The sequence below is a fragment of the Muscardinus avellanarius genome (assembly GCF_963383645.1).
Source record: "Muscardinus avellanarius genome assembly, chromosome: 15".
NCBI classification, from domain to species: Eukaryota; Metazoa; Chordata; class Mammalia; order Rodentia; family Gliridae; genus Muscardinus; species Muscardinus avellanarius.
Genome location: NC_137801.1, coordinates 65,984,294 through 66,004,261, shown reverse-complemented (window position 1 = coordinate 66,004,261; position 19,968 = coordinate 65,984,294). Strand labels below are relative to the sequence as shown.

The 19,968-nt window shown below is 44.0% G+C and overlaps 1 protein-coding gene across 1 annotated transcript in view; it reads right to left on the bottom strand.

Moving 5' to 3' along the window:
- ZNF638 (zinc finger protein 638) overlaps positions 1–19,001 on the bottom strand; it is a gene marked incomplete at both ends in the record, with an annotated part of 110,343 nt that extends 91,342 nt beyond the window's left edge. Inside the window, one exon of the mRNA XM_080712047.1 lies at positions 18,883–19,001. Within this exon, the coding sequence (XP_080568173.1) occupies positions 18,883–19,001 (119 nt within the window). The remainder of the gene's footprint in view (positions 1–18,882) is intronic.
- Positions 19,002–19,968: the final 967 nt, after the last annotated feature.

The following is a 19,968-nucleotide window of genomic DNA, read 5'->3' as shown; positions in this document are numbered from 1 at the left end:
TAGGAAAGATCACCGTGTCTTGCAAAGAGATACCTTCAGTGCCTACAGACTAAATAGGAGAGTGAGTCAGCTAATCACTAGCTTGGCTTGGCAGCAAAAGTAAAATTTTGGGCCAAACTAAATTAAAGAAGGAGACTCCGTGGGAGAAATGATCCAGATCCAGGAAGACTAAAGGAACTAGGGCAGCCTGAGGTGCCATGGTCCTGCCTCCCCCCACCAACCACTCTAGGTAGGACAAAGACAAATACCACATGATGAACCATTATCTGCAATACAGACTGGGGAAGAGGGGTAACAAGCTCTTCCTCCCCACCTCAGAGATGCCACAAGTCTGTCAAGACTGAAGCAGTTGAAATGTGGGAAGGAGCTAAACAGAGAGAGGCCTATTAAAAAGGAACAGAAATGGCACTCACATTCAATATTGATGGAAATACAATCTTTCTTGGTATTACACAGAAAGAGACAAAAACAAACAGAACAAAAAAGAGCTCAGAAAAAGACCTACGCATTTATAGAAAATTATAAAAGGGGGATATATTTATCCTGGGCTGCTATGACATATACCATAGACTGGGTGGTAAAGCAATAGCCAGTTATTACTTACAATTCTAGAATTTGGGAAGTTAGAGGGCTCTCTTTCTGGTCTACAGATTGCCACCTTCTTCTTTTTCTTCTTTTCTTTTGTTTTTGTTTTTTGTTTTATTTTGTTTTGTTTTGCAGTACTGAGGATGGAACCCAGGGGCATTCTCCCTCCAAGCTATCCCCTCAGCCCTATTCTTTATTTTGAAACAGGGTCTCACTAAGTAGCTAAGGCTGTCTGCAAACCGAGATCGGCCTCATGAATGCCGGGATTACAAGCATGCACTGCTACACCTGGCTATAGATCGCCACCTTCTTGCTGAATAATCCTCCCATGGCACCATGACAGCGATAGAAAGGATCCTTTTTTTTTTTTTTTAACCCCAGAGCATTCTGCCTCTGAGCTATACCCTAGCCCTATTTTATTTTTTATTGGGAAACAGGGTTTTGCTAAGTTGACACAAGACTCACTGAGCTGTTGAGGCTGGCTTTGAACCTTGATCCTCCAGTCTCAGCCTCCCAAGTACTGGAATTACAGGTGCATATCACCATGCCAAGCATGGGCTCTGGTCTTTCAAGGACATAAATGCCACCATCAAGACTTCAACTAAACCTAATTATCTTCCAGAAGTTCCCATCTCCAATAATTTGTGGTGCCTAACATAACATTGGGGATTAGGGCTTTGACATATTAACGGGAGGGGGAGATTCAGTCCCCTGAAGGTGGTACTGTAGATCAGTAGAGAAAGATTGACTCATCAAAGCATGGTGCTGGTACAACCAGTCCTCCATATGGATTTGAAAAAAAAGTAGACTCCTAGACTCCTATTTCACATCATATCCCCAAATTCATTCCAAACAGATTAAATAAATGAAAGTGAAAAGCAAAGTTTTTAAATCTTTACTAAAAATAGAAGAAAATACATCACCTCAGGAGGGAGCTTCTTCTGCAATACTCAACACAGTGCAACGAAGGAAATATTATTAAAGATCTTGACCATTAATAAAACTGTTTATCACTGGGAGTGGTGGCACAAGCATTGGGGAGGCTGAGACAGTTCGCAGACAGCCTCACCTACTTAGTGAGACCCTTTGCAACTCAGTGACACCTTGTCTCAAAATAAAGAATAAACCGGGTGTGGTGGCGCACACTTGAAACCCCAGCATTCAGGAGGCTGATACTGGAGGAAGATAGCTTCAGCTATTTCCGAGGCCCTTGAGACCCTATTTCAAAAATAAACAGACTAAAAAATAGTGCTGGGGGCGTAGCTTGGAGGTACAAATGTCCTTGGATTCTGTCCTCAATACCACACACACACACACAAAAAAAAAAGAATAAAAAATAGGGCTGGAGGTGTAACTCAGCGGTAGAATGTCCCTGAGTTTCATCCCAGTACCACAAAAAAAAAAAAAAAAAAAACTTTATCAAAAAAGTGCTTTTGAAGCCAGGCATGGTGGCTCACGCTTGTAATCCCAGCATTTGGGAGGCTGAGACTGGAGGATCGCGGTTTGTGGGCAGCCTTAGCGAGGCCCTTTGCAACTCAGTGAGACCCTGTTTCAAAATAAAGAATTAAAAAATAGGGCAGTGGGTGTAGCTCGGAGGTCGAAAGTCCCTGGGTTCCATCCCCAGACCCGCAAAAAAAAAAGGTGCATACACCGGGTGTGGTGGCGCACGCTTGTAATCCCCACGCCTGGGAGGCAGAGACAGGAGACAGGAGATCACGCAGGTTTGAAGCCAGCCTCGTTGGCTTAAGAGACCCTGTTTCCAAATAAAAATATAAAATAGGTCTGGGAGTGTAGCCTGGAGGTAGAAAGGTTTCCAGGAACCCCAGTTCCACCAAAAAAAAAAAAAAAAAAAAAAAAACGAAAATTTTAAGCCAGCCGTAGCGGCACACATTTGTAATCCTAGCACTTGGGAGGCTGAGACAGGAAGATCGCAGGTTTCTGGCCAGCCTCAGCTACTTAGCCCCTCTGCAACTTAGTGAAACTCTGTTTCAAAATAAATTAAAAAATAGGTTTGGGGGAGTAGTTCAGAGGTAGAATGCCCCTGGGTTGAATCCCCAGTACCAGTGTGTATGTTCTATCTCTTTAGCCGGGTGGTAAGTACATGGTATTAGTTTTATTTCTATGATTTTATCTTACGAATATCTTATGTTTTCTCTCTGACACTTCACTAAGAAGTATCATTCAGCCAAGTATGGCAGCACATGGCTATAATCCCAGTACTTGGGAGGCTGAGATAGGAGGTCTTACAGGTTTGAGGCGAGCATTAGCACTTGATAAGACCCTATGCAACTTAGCAAAACCTTGTTCAAAAATAAATAAATAAATAAATAAATAAATAAATACGGCTGAGAATATGGCACAAAGGTAGAATGCCCCTAGATTCAATCTCCAGTACAAAAGAGGAATGTACAAAATCTAATCTCATTACCAGATAATCAATATCTCTCTCTCTCTCTCTCTTTTTTTTTTTTTTTTTTTTTTTTTTTGCTTTCAGTACTGGGAATGGAACCCAGGGACATTCTACCTCCAAGCTAAACCCCTAGCCTTTTGTGTGTGGGCGGGTGCCCTATTTTTATTCTTTGAGACAGGGCCTCACTAAGTAGCTAAGGCTGTCTGTTAACCAAGATCCTCCAATCCTCCAGCCTAAGCCTCCCGAATGCTGGATTGCAAGCGTGTGCACCATGCTCGGCTAATATAGACACTCTTAAACTTTCTTTTCCTTATTTTTATCAAGGAATAGCTGATTTCCTCCAAAGCTAGTTTACCAAAAAAAAAAAAAAAAAAAAAAAAAAAAATCGTAGGCTTCTGTCACCATCTTGTGGTCTTTCCTAGTATTGCTATTAAAACAATCTAGGGCTCTTATTCTTTTTCTCTCCTCCTTTCTCTCTCTCTCTCTCTCTCCCTCTCTCCCTCTCTCTCTCCCTTTAACACCGGCCCCTCCAATAAATCTCTTGGATACAAAAAAATTAAAAATTAAACAATTTAGAACTCCAAGAAAAATGCAAAGCCCAATCTCAGGCCTGAAATTTTGCCTGTTTTTGACAATTTTTGTTATCTTTTATCAACTCCTGGGTTTAGCTACTTCATTTTTTCAGTGCTTGTTATTGATGCCAGGATGCACAAAAAATGGAAAAAGAATAATATGTATGTCTCTTCTTTCTATCTATGTTAGTTGATTTTTGTTTTTTGCAGAACTGGGGATGGAACCCAGGGGTCTTCTACCTCCGAGCTACACCTCCAGCCCTATCTTGTATTCTTTATTTTCAAACAGGGTCTCACTGAGTTGCAGAGGGCCTCACTAAGTAGTGAGGCTGTCCACAAACCACGATCCTCCTGTCTCAACCTCCCAAGTATTGAGTATTGGGATTACAAAAATGTGCCACCAGCCCAGCTGTGAATTAGTTGTTGTTGTTTTGCTGGGTTTTTTATTTTTTCAGTGCTGGGGATGGAAACCAGGGGTATTCTACCTCTGAGTTACACCTATAGCCTATTTTAATCCTTTATTTTGAGACAGGGTCTCACTAAATTGTGGAGGGCCTAAGTAGCTGATAGCTGAGGCTGTCCACAAACTGCAACCCTCCAGCCTCAGCCTCCTAAGTACTGGGATTATAAGCATGCACCACCAGGCCCAGCTTGCACCACCACACCCCACTTAGTTGATTTTTTTTTTTTTTTTTTGGTGGTACTAGGGGTGGAACCCAGAGGCTTTCTACCTCCGGGCTATACTCCCAGACTCATTTTATATTTGATTTGGAAACAGGGTCTCACTATCTCACTAAATTGCTGAGAGCCTCACTAAGTAGCTGAGGCTGGCTTTGAACCTGTGCAATCCTCCTGTCTCAGCCTCCCAAGTGCGGGGATTACAAGCCTGCGCCACCATGCCCAGCTTAGTTCATTTTAAATAATGTTTTTAGTGCTAGTTTTTTTTTTTTTTTTTTTTTTTTTTGGTACTAGGAATGGAACCCAGGGGCATTCTACCTCCATGCTACACCCCCAGCCCTATTTTTTAATCTTTATTTTGAAACAGGGTCTCACTGAGTTGCAAAGGGCCTCATTAAGTAGCTGAGACTATCTGCGAACCGCGATCCTCCTGTCTCAGCCTCTTGAATGCTGGGATTATAAGCATGCAATCCACGCCTGGGTTTAAGAGATAATTTTGGAGTGGTAGCCTCCAAAATTATGACTGAGGGTGTAGCTCGGAGGTAGAATGCCACTGGGTTCCATCCTAGCGTTAAAAAAAAAAAATGATAAAACTATCTCTATTTACAATGATGTCATTGTATTATATGTAGAAAACTCTAAAGATTGAACATATATACATCTGTCAAAACTACAAAATTCAGTTGAAGATTTTGCAGGATTACACACACACACACACACACACACACACACACACACACACACACAGAGCCAGGCATGGTGGTACATGCGTGTAATCCCAGCATTCAAGAGGCTGAGACAGGAGAATCAGGGTTAGAGGATAGCCTCAGCTACTTTTTTTTTTTTTTGGTGGTACTGGGGTTCCTGGAAGCCCTTCTACCTCCGGGCTACACTCCCAGACCTATTTTTACATTTTTTTTTTTTTTATTTGGAAACAGGGTCTCCTAAGCCAGCGCGCACGGCTGGCTTCGAACCTGCGCGATCCTCCTGTCTCTGCCTCCCAAGTGCGGGGATTACAAGCATGCGCCACCACGCCCAGCCCCCTGTCTTGTTTTTTATTCTTTATTTTGAAATAGGGTCTCACAAAGTTGCGGAGGGCATCACTAAGTAGCTGAGGCTGTCCGCGAACCTCAATCCTCCGGTCTCAGCCTCCCGAATGCTGGAATTACAAGTATGCACCACTACGCTGGGCTCTCAGCTACTTCTTATGAGGCCCTTTGTAACTCAGTGAGACCCTGTTTCAAAATAAAAAGCAGGACAGCCTCAGCAACTTAGTGAGCAACTTAGTGTGACTCTGTTTCAAAATAAAAGTAATAAAATCAGGCTGGAGGTGTAGCTCAGAGGTAGAATGTCCCTGGGCTCAATCCCCAGCACAGTACAAACAGAAATATAGAGGCCAGGTGTGGGGGGCCATGCCTATAATCCCAGGACTTGGGAGGCTAATATAGGAGGATCACATGTTCAAGGTCAGTGCTCAGTAACATTGGAAACCCTGTTTCAAAATAAAATACAAAAAGGACTGGGGATGTAACTCAGGGGTAGAACCACCAGGTTTCCAATTCCCCTGTACCACATACATAAAAGAAAAAGTCTTGTAGCTCAGAACACCTTTGAGCTAAAACCAAAAACCTGACACCAATTTCCAGCATCTGTGTCTCATGCCTCACCTCAATAATTGTCACTCCAAGCAGTCAAATGACTGTAACTATCACACAGTCCCAGCCAGCTGGGGGAAGGTCCACAGTTTACCACACAGTATTTACTTTATCCCACAGATCAAGACAATGGGAAGAAAATAGAAAGATGCCAAAGGAATTTGGAACTCTTATAGGCATCTGAGTACAGTTCCAACATTGGTACAATTCAAGTACATAGACCACTGCTTCCCAAACTTCAGCATACATCAGAATAACCTGAAGATTAGTTAAACCATAGGATGCAGCCGGGCATGCTGTTGCACGCTTGTAATCCCAGTACTTGGGAGGCTGAGAGGGGAGGATTGCAAGTTCATGGCCAGCCTCAGCTACTTAGTGAGATCCTCCACAACTTAGTAAGACCCTGTTTCAAAAATAAAGAATAAGCTGGGCGTGGTGGTGCATGCTTGTAATCCCAGCATTCTGGAGGCTGAGACCTAGGATCGGATCGCTGTTCAGGGACAGTCTCAGCTACTCAGTGATGCTCTCCGTAACTTTTTTTTTTTTTAATTTGGAACCGGTCTCATTGAACCTGCAAGATCCTCCTGTCTCCGCCTCCCAAACGCGGGGATTACAAGCGTGCGCCACCACGCCCGGCTGTGAGACCCTATTTTAAAATAAAGAATTAAAAAAATAAGGCAGGGGGTGGAACTCAGAGGTCGAATGCCACTAGGTTTCGACCCAGACCCTTAAAAAATTTAAAAATATATATATAAAAAAAAATTATAGGGCTAGGAGTGTAGCTCAGAGATAGAATGCCCCTGGGCTCAATCTTCAATACTGCCAAAATAATTAAATAAACAAACAAACAAAATATAGGATGCAGTCAGGTATGGTGGTGCACTCCTATAATCCCAGTACTTGGGAGGCTGAGACAAGATGATCTGAGTCGAAGATAGTCTCAGCAAGTTGTGAGATTCTCATCAACCAGTAAGAAGACCCTGTTTCAAAATAAAAATTAAAAAGAAAAAATAGGACTGGGGCCGGGCTGGTAGTGCACACTTGTAATCCCAGCATTTGGGAGGCTGAGACAGAAGGATCCTGGTTTGCTGACAGCCGCAGCTACTTAGTGAAGCCTTTGCAGCTCAGTGAGACCAGTTCTAAATAAAGAATAAAAAACAGGGCTGGGGGTGTATCTTGGAGGTAAAATGCTCTTGGGTTCAATCTCCAACACCGAGAGAGAGAGAGAGAGAGAGAGAGAGAGAGAGAGAGAGAGAGAGAGAGAGAGACAGAGAGAAAAGAATGCCACCCACCTACTCCCTAACAGAGTTTTTCATCTAGTAGGTCTAGGATGTAGCCCACAATTTTGCATTTTCAACAAGTTCCCAGGAGATGATGTACATCTGACCCAGAGACCACAAGCTGCCAAGTAAAGTTGGGAACTACTGGCCCAGGGACAATATTTAGAGAGCCACTGAAGAGAATATTCAGAAATTAACTTTTTTTTTTTTTTTTTGGTGGTACTGGGGATGAAACCCTTCTACCTCCGGGCTACACTCCCAGACCTATTTTATATTTTATTTGAAAACAGGGTCTCTTAAGCCAACACGGCTGGCTTCAAACCTGTGGGATCCTGTCTCCACCTCCCAAGCCAGGGGATTACAAGCGTGAGCCACCACACCCGGCCAGAAATGAACTTTCACTGCCCCTTTCTGATCCCAAAGAGCAAGGGGAGCAAGGAGAAATGTATATGTATTAGCACTGACCATTCAGTATCTATAAGTTAAAGATTTAGAAAAATGTTTTCTCTTGTCTTTTGCTGTTTCATAGAGCTAGTCTTAGCACTTCAGAAAAAAATTTTTTGCTTGGTGGTCAGAAGCCTTACGAAAGGCTTTCGAGTCTATAATTCTAGGAAAGGCAACACACCGCAAGCAATTGAGAAGACAGCCACAGCGCATCCGAGCCAGGGTGAGGTTAGCACTGCCAGGCAGAGGGAGACAAGGCGGCTTCTCACAGGCTGCAGACATCTGTCTCAAAACCCAGGATTTCAATGATGCAACAACAGAAACTCAGACATTATTACAAAATACAACACTGACTCTGATGCCTCACCTGAACTCTCTATTTCTAAGTAGAATGCATCTGTCAGCAGAGTTTGGGTGGAGCCTCAGATCCTATCAAAGTTGTGGGGGGAGTAAGCCGGGCGTGGTGGCGCACGCTTGTAATCCCCGCCCTTGGGAGGCTGAGACAGGAGGATCGCGCAGGTTTGAAGCCAGCCTCAGCTACTTAGTGAGGCTCTTAGCAATTTAGTGAGACTCTGATTCCAAATAAAATATAAAATAGGTCTGGGAGTATAGCCCAGAGGTAGAAAGCCCCTGGGTTCCACTCCCAGTACCACCAAAAAAAAAAAAAAAAAGTTGTGGGGGGGGGTACTGGGGACTGAAACCAGGGGCATTCTACCTCTGAGCCCAAGCTACACCCTCAGGTCTATTTTATTTTTATTTTACAAAAGGATCTCTAGCCAGGCGTGGTGGTGCACACTTGTAATCCCAGCATTTGGGAGGTTGAGACCTGAGGATCACAGTTTACAGACAGCCTCAGCTACTTAGTGAGGCCCTGGGCAACTTAGTGAGACCCTGTTTCAAAATAAAGAATAAAAAAATAGGGCAGGGGGTGTAGCTCAGAGGTCGAATGTCCCTGGGTTCCATCCCCAGACCCGCAAATAAAATAAAATAAATCAGGGTCTCCCTATTGTAAAATAAACTATGACTAAGGTATATAACATAAGCCAAGCATTTATTAGAGATCATACATTTGAAACAGAAAAAATACAAATTAAAAAACAAAACACTTAATTATAAATTCTTCTTGCAAGCCAGTGTGATGGCGCACTCTTGTAATCCCAGCATTTGGGATTTGAGACAGGAGGATCTCGGTTTGCGGCCCTTTGCAACTCAGTGAGACCCTGTTTCAAAATAAAAAATAAAAATAGGGCTGGTAGTATAGCTTGAAGTTAGAATGCCCCTGGGTTTCATCCCCAGGGCTGCAAAAAAAAAAAAAAATTCTTCTTGTAAGCCGGGCATAGTGGCACATGCCTGTAATCCCAGTACTTGGGAGGCTGAGCCAGCTTCAGCAATTTAGTGAAGCTCTCAGCAATTTAGCAAGATCCTGTTTCCAAATAAAAAATAAAAATAGGGCTGGGGTAACAGCTCAGAGGTAAAAGGCCTCTGGCTTCCATCTCCAGTATAAATAAATATAGAGAGAGAGATAATGAAATAGGCCTTGGGGTGCAACTTCGAGGTAAGAACCCCCTCTGGGTCCAATATCTAGTACCACCAACAAAAATGTCTGTGGCTCATAAAACCTCTGATCTAAAACCAAAAACCTAGCCGGGCGTGGTGGCGCACGCTTAAAATCCCCGCGCTTGGGAGGCTGAGACAGGAGGATTGCGCAGGTTTGAAACCAGCCTCAGCTACCGAGTGAGGCTCTCAGCAATTTAGTGAGACCGTTTCCAAATAAAATATAAAATATAAAAAATTGGTCTGGAGCATAGCTCAGAGGTAGAAAGCCTCTAGGTTCCACCCCCAGTACCACCAAATAAATAAATAAATAAATAAATAAAACCAAAAACCTAACACTATTTCCCGGCAGCGAGGTATGACTGAACTACTGTAGTTATAATTCTGAGTAATACAGAATTCAGCTTTGAATTTGTGAACTAATATAAGTATTTTCTTCTAAATTCATGTTTCAAAAGAGAAAAGAACTCTTACACACACCGTTTCTTTTTCAAACAAAGATATTTTTGCATAGTGATTCCAAACTTAGGAAGTTTGCTCCAAAGCTATCTATAGAATCCTGCAGCTCTGCCAGGAGTGGTGGCGCACGCTTGTAATCCCAACATTTGGGAGGCTGAAACAGGAGGGTCTGGGTTTGCAAACAGCCTCAGCTGGTTAGTGAGTCCCTTTGCAACTCAGTGAGACCCTGTTTCAAAATAAAGAATAAAAAATAGGGCTGGGGGTGTAGCTCAAAGGCAGAAAAAAAAAGAATTCTGCTGCTCTGAAGTTACATTTACTTTTTGTTACTTTCACTTGTAACTATTCATTCACATGTTGTTATTGGGAAATGCTAGTTCATTTTCATAAAGTATAAAATCAAAGCCTATCTTACAATTCACACTTATATTCTGTAATTTTGAGAATGAAACTAAGGTCACAATTTTCATTTCTAAAAACCAATTTCAGTATATATGAAAGTAATTCAGACCATTCCTTACTAAAAAAAATTGACAAAAATATTTATTAACTAGTCGGGTGTAGAGGAGCATGCTTACAATCCTAGTATTTGGGAGGCTGAGACAGGAGGATCGCAGGTTTGAGACCAGCTTTAGCAACTTAGCAAGGCCCTCAGCAATTTATTGTGAACCTGTTACAAAATAAAAATAAAATAGAGCTGGGGAAGTAGTTCAGAGATAGAACCACCCCCCTGAGTTCACCAACCCCCAGTTATGACACACACAAAAATTATTAAGTAGAAATGAGAAAAATGGATCATAATAACTACGACACTCCTTGTGAATACTCCTATAAAGAAATATTTACACAGGCTGTAATGTCAACCACACAAGCCGTAAGCTTCTGGTCTAAACTTAATCCTATAATATCTTAATTAGACAAATTAAGTTCATGTCTATTTCTTTTCAGCATGTTGTCATCAACATTTCCCATATAGCACTATTTAAAATTAAGCTAATAATGCCGGGCGCGGTGGCGCACGCTTGTATTCCCAGTACTTGGGAGGCTGAAACAGGAGGATCACGCAGGTTCGAAGCCAGCCTCCGCTACTTAGTGAGGCTCTCAGCAACTTAGTGAGACCCTGTTTCCAAAAAAATATAAAATAGGGCTGGGAAGGTCGCCTGGGGGTAGAAGGCCCCTGGATTCATTCCATCCCCATTACCCCACACACAAAAAAAATATTAAATTAAATTAAGCTAATAAACCTTTACACGTTTTCTTTAAATTTTGACAAATACGTATATGAGTTCTCTAACACTGGCCATTTTGTAGGCAATAAATCCAAAAGTTCTTTAACTCTTTTTTTTTTTTTTTTTTTTTTTTTTTTGGTAGTACCGGGGATTAGACCCAAGGGCATTCTACCTCTGAGTTATACCCCATCCCTATTTTTTTTTAAACTGGATCTTATTAATTGATGAGAGTCTCACTACTTGCTGGGGCTGCCCTTGAACCTGCAATCCTCCTGTCTTAGCCTCCCAGATACTAGGACTTCAGGCCTGTGCCATCACGCCCGGCTCTTCTTCAATTCTTCAAAATTTTCAGATACCAGAAATATTGCTATCTGTGGGGTATTTTCTAAATATGACTCCATGAGCTTAAATTGAAAATACCATAACTTAATTTTGTAATACAATTTGCCTTTTAAACTCCAGCTATATCTTCAATATGCTATTAAGTGGTATTTCCAATTATATTCACTTATATATGTTTCTTTGTGAAACAATTTCTGGTGTGTGTGTGTGTGTGTGTGTGTGTGTGTGTGTGTTACCTGGGATGGAACCCAGGGGCTTTCTACCTCAGAGCTACCTCCCCAGCCCTTTTTTTTTTCTTTTTTTGAAACAAGGTCTCACTGAGTTGCAAAGGGCCTCACTAAGTAGCTGAGGCTGTGCGTGAACCCATCCTCCTGTCTCAGCCTCCAGAATGCTGGGATTACAAGAGTGTGTCACCACGCCCGACTCTAATTTCTGCTCCAAAGCAAAGCACTGCTTTAGTAATTAACCATATACATAAGGTATTGATGCTCAGAACCTTTTTTTCCCCCAGTAAATAACTATGTATCACAGTGCTTTCTCCCTTATTTAATTTCCATTCAAAAACAAGCCCTTTATATCTTTTCTGTTTACAATGGTTTCCCCCTTTGTCTATGGTTTTTTTTTCCATGATTCCAGCTACCAGTAGCCAACCATGGTCCAAAAATGCTAAATGAAAAATTCCAGAAATAAACAGGGCATGTTGGTACATTCATGCAATTTCAGTATGTGGGAGGACTAGACAGGAGGATCACAGATCTGCAGCTAGCCTCAGCAACTTATCAAGGATCTCTACAACAGAGACTCTGCTTCAAAAATAAAAATAAAAATAAAATAAAATAAAATAGGAAGCCAGGCATGGTGGCACACACTTGTAATCCCAGCATTTGGGAGAGTGAGACAGAAGAACCATAGTTTGCAGACAGCCTCAGCTACTTAGTGAGGCCCTTTGAAACTCAGTGAGACCCTGTTCCAAATAAAAGAATAAAAAATAGGGCCAGGGGTGTAGCTCAGAGGTAGAATGCCCATGGGTTCCATCCCCATTACTGCAAATAAATAAAATAAAATAAAATAAAATAGGGCTGGGGATGTCGCTCTATAGAATACCCCTGGGTTCAATCACCAGCACTTTCATACTCACAAACACACACACACACACACAAAAAAAAAAAAAATCTAGAAGTAAACAATTGATAACTTTTAAATTGTAAGCTGATCTGAGTAGCATAAAGAAATCTTATACTTTCCTGCTCTCTCACCCAGGACACAATCAATGATAACCCTTTGTCCAATGAATCCACATGGTATTTACCACCTACCCATTAGTAAATTAGTACCCATCTTGGTTATCAGATCTTAACTGGTGGTATTCAATGGTAGTATGTGGAGTTTGGAGCTTTACACAGTTTTAGGTCTCCACTGGGGACTTAGAACATGTTTCCAGATAAGAAGGGACCACAGTAGTAGGTATGATGCTTACTATGTATGGGGGATTTCAAAATGACACCTTTTCATACATAGATACACTTTGTAAGAGTATTAAAATATGGATATATTTTTAACTTCATCTCATACACAATCAAATACTTTCCTCCCCCACCCTTATTTTTTAAGAATGAAAAAGCCTTTTTCCTTCCCTATATTTGAGAGAAAAATGAACCCCAAATATCCTGTCCTTCCTTTTTTAGAACAGGAGTGGAAAAACAGCACAACTATAAAAGATAAATGATCACTGACCCTTAGCCTACATATTGGTGGTGTGAGGGAAGGGGGCTGCAATATATCCTCTCTAAAAGGGACAGGTGAGGGCTAGGGGCGTATCTCAATGGTAGAAGGGTTGCATAGTGTGTAAGAGGGCTGAAGTTCCATCCCCAGCACTGGGGGCGGGGAGGTAGGTGCCTCCAGGTCCAGCCTATTTTAGCATTGTGCTAATGCAGTCTCAGCTTTCCCAGAACTCCCACTGGAAATGCAAATTTGTGTGTGTGTGTGTGTGTGTGTGTGTGTGTGTGTGTGTGTGTTTGAGCATGTGCGTGTACATGCACACTTTATTTTAAAGTACTGGCAGCTAATTTCAAAATGTATGAAACAACCAGGCATGGTGGCGCACGCTTGTAATCCAAGCATTTGGGAGGCTGAGACCTGCGGATCCCAGTTTGTGGACAGCCTCAGCTACTTACTGAGGCCCTCTGTAACTTAGTGAGACCCTGTTTCAAAATAAAGAATAAAAATAGATCAGGGGGTGTAGTTCAGAGGTCGAATGCCCCTAGGTTCCATCCCCAGACCCACAAAAAAAAAAAAAAGAAAAGTATAAAACACTGAGGATTCAGGCATAGTGGCGTACATTTATAATCCCAGTACTTGGCTGGGCAGGATGGCCCATGCTTATAATCCCAGTAGTTGGAAGACTAAAACAGAAGGGTGGCAGGTTCGCAGCCAGCCTCAGCAATTTCCTGAGGCCCTCTGCAACTTAGTGAGACCTTGTTTAAAAATGAAGAATAAACGCTTGGGAGGTGGAGACAGGAGGATCGCGCAGGTGTCAAAGCCAGCTTCACTGGCTTAAGAGACCCTGTTTCCAAGTAAAAGTACAAAAACAGGTCTGGGAGTGTAGCCTGGAGGTAGAAGGGTTTCCAGGAACCCCCAGTACCACCAAAAGAAGAAGAAGAAGAAGAAGAAGAAGAAGAAGAAGAAGAAGAAGAAGGAGGAGGAGGAGGAGGAGGAGGAGGAGGAGGAGGAGGAGGAGGGGGGGGGGGAGGGGGGGAGGGGGAGGGGGGGGGAGGGGGGAGGGGAAGGGGAAGGGGAAGGGGAAGGGGAAGGGGAAGGGGAAGGGGAAGAAGAAGAAGGAGGAGGAGGAGGAGGAGGAGGAGGAGGAGGAGGAGGAGGAGGAGGAGGAGGAGGAGGAGAAAAATCAGGCTGGGGGTAAAGCTCTGAGGTAGAAGGTCCTTGGGTTCAATCCCCCCCACACACAAAAAAAAAACCCCACAAATAAGCACTGTGAGGGTCAAACAAATGATCCATAGCCCATCAATTTGGGACATCTTCCCCTCTTTCCTCTCAACATCTATCATGAGATATAAGTTCTACCAATATTCATGTATAAATCGGGCGTGGTGGCTCACACTTGTAATCCCAGCATTTGGGAAGCTGACACAGAAGAATCATGGTTCATGGACAGCCTCAGCTACTACTTAGTGAGGCCCTTTGCAACTCAGTGAGACCCTGTTTCAAAATAAAGAATAAAAACCCAGGGCCGGGGGCATAGCTCGGAGGTAGGATGCCCCTGAGTTCCATCCCCAGTATCACACACAAAAAAAAAATCATGTATATCCTTGGAAAACTAACAGTGGTCTTTTCACACAAAAATCCATCCTCAGACCCGAAAAAAAAAAAAAAAAGAAAAGAAAAATAAAGCCCTTCTCTCTAACTGAGGTTTAACAGCCTTCTACCAAGCCTTGGTTAACTGCCAAGAACATCCAGTTGCCTCTAAAAAGTTGCGGTTTTTTGTTTGTTTGTTTCTGGTTTGGGGGTTGTTGTTTTTTTTTCAGTACTGGGAATTAAACCCAGGAGGAGCATTCTACCTCCAAGCTACAGCCTTACCCCTATTTTTTCTTTTGAAACAGGGTCTCTCTAAGTTGCAGAGTGCCTCACTAAGTAGCTGAGGCTGGCCAGGAACCCACCATTCTCCTGTCTCTGTCTCTCAAGTACTGGGATTACAAGCATGTGCCACCATGCCCACTAGTTTTTACACTTTTTTTTTTAATGTTTTGCTTTTTTAATGGCCTTCACTCAAAAAATTACATATTCAACACTATTGATGCCATTCCAAATTTGGAACCTGGGCATACAGTCATGGGTGAAAAGAAGCCTAAGCGAACTGGGTGAAAAGAAGCCTAAGCGAACTGGAAAAAATAATCCTTTAAATCTGATGACTTGAAAACACTAGGTATGTGGGTTTTTTATTGTTTTTCTGTATTTTGCTAAATTTCTTTAATGGCAGATGGTGTATAACCATGAGAGCGCTCAAAACTTACTATTTAGCAAACAAAAGTGTCAGTGTTACATTCAAGTGATTATTCTGACATTAAAGATTATTTTGGAGCTGGGTACAATAACACATGCCTATAATCCCAGTACTTGGAAGGCTAAAACAGGAGAATAGCAGGTTCAAGACCAGCCTCAGCAAACAGTAAGACTCTCATCAACCTAGCAAGACCCTGTTTCAAAATAAAAATAAAATAGGAATGGGGTATACCTCAGAGGTAGAATCCCTCTGTGTTCAATCCCCAGTACCACAAGAGAAAAAAATATTTTGGATGAGATACTATAAAATTCTACAGAACTCAACACTCTGTGTGTGTGTGTGTGTGTGTGTGTGTGTGTGTGTGCGCGCGCGCATATGTGTTTGTGTTACTGGCAATTGAACTCTAGGCATTCTACTCTGACCTATGTACCCAGACCTTTTCTTAATTTTTTACATTGAAATAAGGTCTTGTTAGGGTCAGGCATGAAGGCACAAACTTGTAATCCCAGCACTTGGGAGACTGAGACAGGAATATCGCACAGGTTGGAAGCCAGCCTCAGCTACTTAGTGAAGCTGTCAGCAACTTAGTGAAGCCCTGTTTCCAAATAAAGTATAAAAAAATAGGTTTGGGAGTGTAGCCCGGAGGTTAAAAACAAAAAAGAAAGGTCTTGCTAAAGTCTTGCTGAGGCTGGCCTTGAACCTGTGATGCTCCTTCCTAAATTTCCTATGTACTGAGATTAATAAGCATGCGCCACCATGACTGGCCACAAAACTTTTTTTTTTTTTTTTTTTTTTTTGCAGGTCTGAGAGGATGGAACCTGGGAGCATCTGAGCTCTGAGCTACAGCCCCATCCCTATTTTTTATTCTTTAATTTGAAAGAGGGTCTCACTAAGTTGCGAAGGGCCTCACTAAATAGCTGAGGCTGTCCGCAAACCGCATCCTCCAGTCTCAGCCTCGGGAATGCTAGGATTACAAACAAATGCTGGGATTACAAGCATGCGCCAGCACACCCGGCTTTTTTTTTTTTTTTTTTTTTTTTTGTGGTGCTGGGAATGGAACCCAGGGGCTTTCTACCTCTACCTCTGGTCTACACTCCTAGACCTATTTTATATTTGGAAACAGGGTCTCACTGATTTGTGGAGAGCCTCCCTAAACTGCTGAGGCTGGTGTCGAACCTGTGTGATCCTACTGTCTCAGCCTCTCAAGTGTTGGGATTACCACGCCTGTTTTTTTTTTTTTTTTTTTTTTCTTTCAGAGCAATCTTCAAACTGAGCGTGGTGGCACGCTTGCAATCCCAGCATTCGGGAGGCTGAGACCAGAGGATCGCGGTTCATGGCTAGCCTCATCTACTTAGTGAGGCCCTCTGCAACTCAGTGAGACCCTATTTCAAAATAAAAAATAAAAAATAGGGCAGGGGGTGTAGCTTGGAGGTCAAATGCCCCTGGGTTCCATCCCCAGACCGGCAAAAAAAAAAAAAAGAGCAATCTTCAACATATTCTTCAAATCATTCTATTAAATCATTACTAAGTTCCCCTTGCCATTTTAAGCTGTCAGATAGGAAAATACTATTTTTTTATAACTTCCCTTCCTATGGTATACTTAAAATTTTATTTCTTGCGGTACTGGGGATGGAACCCAGGGGCATTCTACCTCCGAACTACATCTCCACACCTATTTTTCTTTCTTTATTTTTCATTCTTTATTTTGAAACAGAGTCTCAGTACGTTCCAGAGGAGCCCAGCATGGTGGTGCATGCTTGTAATCCCAACATTTGGGAAGCTGAGACAGGAGGACAGAGGTTCGAGGACAGTCTAAGCTACTACTTTGCAACTCAGTGAGACCCTGTTTCCAAATAAAGAATTAAAAATAGGGCTAGGGGTGTAGCTCAGAGGTAAAATGTTTCTGGGTTTCATCCTCAGTATCGCAAATAAACAAAATAAGTTGCAGAGGACCTCACTAAGTAATCGAGGCTGTCCACCAACCTCGATGCTCCCATCTCAGCCTCCTTAATGCTGAGATTACAAATGTATGCCACCAAGACCAGCTTACACTCAAAAATTTAAAAAGATAAGAATCCTCCCCAGTACCACACACCCAGAAAAAGAATCCTTACAACTAGGGACAGCAAAATAACACCTAAATACTTTAAACTTATGCAAAAGAGATTTATAGAAATGCCACACTCAGGGATGCTTTCATATTTTACAAGTAAACTAGCAGGACTGGCAATTTTTAAAGGCTGCATTCAAAGTGCTTAAGCTTTCCCTCATTACTAAACAGAACAGAGCAGCATTTGTACTTTCCAACCTCTGGTAAAAACAATAATTACAGTATTTCACAATCTTCAATATTCTCTCATTTTAAAAATATTTATAATTTTCTGATACTCTGAAGGCAGCAGATTCAATTACAGCATTTTTTTTTTTATCAAGCCAGCAATCTCTTCTTCTTATCCTTATGGGATAATAAATAGGCGTGCCTTTTCTACTCAAATCAAACCAGGGGCCCGGGAAAGGGCAAAACAGGCTAAAACAATGTCACCAGAATGTTATGCCAAGGATGACATAACACCAGAGCTTTCCCTTTCTCCAAGATGTCTGTCATTCTCTCCACTCCTGGCTCCCTTCACATCCTCAAAGATTGGGAGAGGGCAGTACAAATCTGATATCTTTAAGAGCAATTCACTTAATCACTCCACCGGCTGTTCAGCCTGCCCCATCTAGACGACTAGAGGAGACTCAGGCCAGGGTGAAGAGAAAGAGCTGATGCTGCTAGAACGCACCCCGCAGGCGGCGACGTGAGGAGTGTCCCTGGTGACCCTCGGAACATCCAGATGGCAGCAATAAACAGCCAGCCCGCAGGACAGCCTCTCCTGCGCCGCGGGTCATCCCAGAGTCCGAGCCCGGCCAGGAGGAGTGGCCGACTTGTCCTCCAGCTAAGTGGGATGGGGCCGGAGGAGGGAGGCTACGTACAGTCCCAAAATCTGGAACCTGCCTCTGTCTCTGTGGGTGAAAGCACGCCTAAGCAAAGGGGAAACACAAAAATAACCCTTCAGGATTGATCACTCAAAACACTACGTATGGCTCCTTTTCTTTTTCTGTCCTCCGAGAATTTCTTTAATGAAAGAAATCTATTAGGGTCAAATCAGAACGCTCAAAACTTATTATGTAGGGGGAAGAGAGTCCATTTCGCATCATTCGAACAACTACCCCGACATAGATAACTATTTTGGGATGAGACCAAGCAAATTATGCAATTCTACAATGTCATGTTCCTTTAGAAAGCAATCTTTTAAAGAGGAGCTGGAGCTCGCCGGGGCGTTCTCACCGCCACCGAAGCTACCTGCACGCGGCGCCCCTTCTCAGCCCGGCCTCCCCGGACCCCGGTCTCCCCGGGCCGCGCCGGTGCACGAGCCCAAGCGCGTTCGCAGGAAGAGTTGCCGGGACGCGAGGCCGAGGGCACGGGACCGCGGGGCTCGTGGACCCACGGGCACCTCTGCACCCGCAACTTGCCAACGCTAAAGCGGGGCCGCGTCGGGGCCGTGGGCGCGGGGGGAGGGGACTGGACCGGGTCTGGGGACGCCGGCGCGGCACCCGCTGGCCCGCCCCCTAGCGCCGGCCCAGCGGCAGCCCGGAGCCCGGGGCGCAAAGGCGGCGCTCACCGCTTCAGCGTGTCCGCGTCCCCCGGCGCAGCGGCGGTGGCGGACACCGGGCTGGGCGCCGCGGCTCCGGCTGCCGGCCGGGCCGCAGTATTCCCGGTAGAAACACGGTCCGGGGACATCGCCGGCGGCGCGCGCGCAGAACCCGCGCAGCTCCCCGCGCGCCTCGCACGCTGCCGCAGCGTCCCGGGGCGCAGGACTCCGCGCGGCGGGGCCCGCCCACTGCCGAGACAGCCAATGGGAGAGGAGCGCGGGAAGCCGGGGCGGGGCGGGGCGGGGCGGGGCCGACCGTGCAGGCGAGTGCGGCTCCGGTGCCTGCCCTCAGCAGGGCGACATTCCTAGCTTTGCTATGTTCAAGAGCCGGCTGGCCCAGAACCGTCCAAGCATTGGGTAGCACATTTCCCAAATAAAAGATCAATTTCTGATTTTGGAGCTTCTTTCCTTTCTTAGGCAAATATTTCTTTGTGCGCTGTTTACAAAGCACCTATTGGAAGCCTACATTTTTTTTTTTTTTTTGGCAATACTGAGGATGGAACCCCCAGGCATTTTACCTCTGAGCTGCAAGCCCAGGCCTATTTTTTAATTCCTTTTTATTTATTTATTTATTTACTTATTTACTTATTTGCGGGTCTGGGGATGGAACCCAGGGGCATTCTACCTCCGAGCTACAGCCCCTGCCCTATTATTTATTCTTTATTTTGAAACCGGGTCTCACTGAGTTGCAGAGGGCCTCACTAAGTAGCTGAGGCTGTCCGCGAACCGCGGTCCTCCGGTCTCAGCCTCCCGAATGCTGGGATTACACGCGTGCGCCACCAAGCCCAGCTCGGGGGCCCTACTTTTAGATGGGTGTGCCGGCCTGGGAAAGCCCAGAGAGTGAATTCCACAATCAGAGGTCCTGTTGTGATGTGGGGAAGAAGGGAGATTTCAGCCGGAACTGAAAGGCTTGTCACCCTGGAATTCTTGTGGCCTTGTCCTCGGTGGAGAACAACCCACAAGTCGTCATCAAGTCGTCATCGTCGTCGTCTTCTTTTCTAATACACAACTAGGCAGTGTGTGACATGGCTAGACATTTCAGTGAAAAGTATAGTC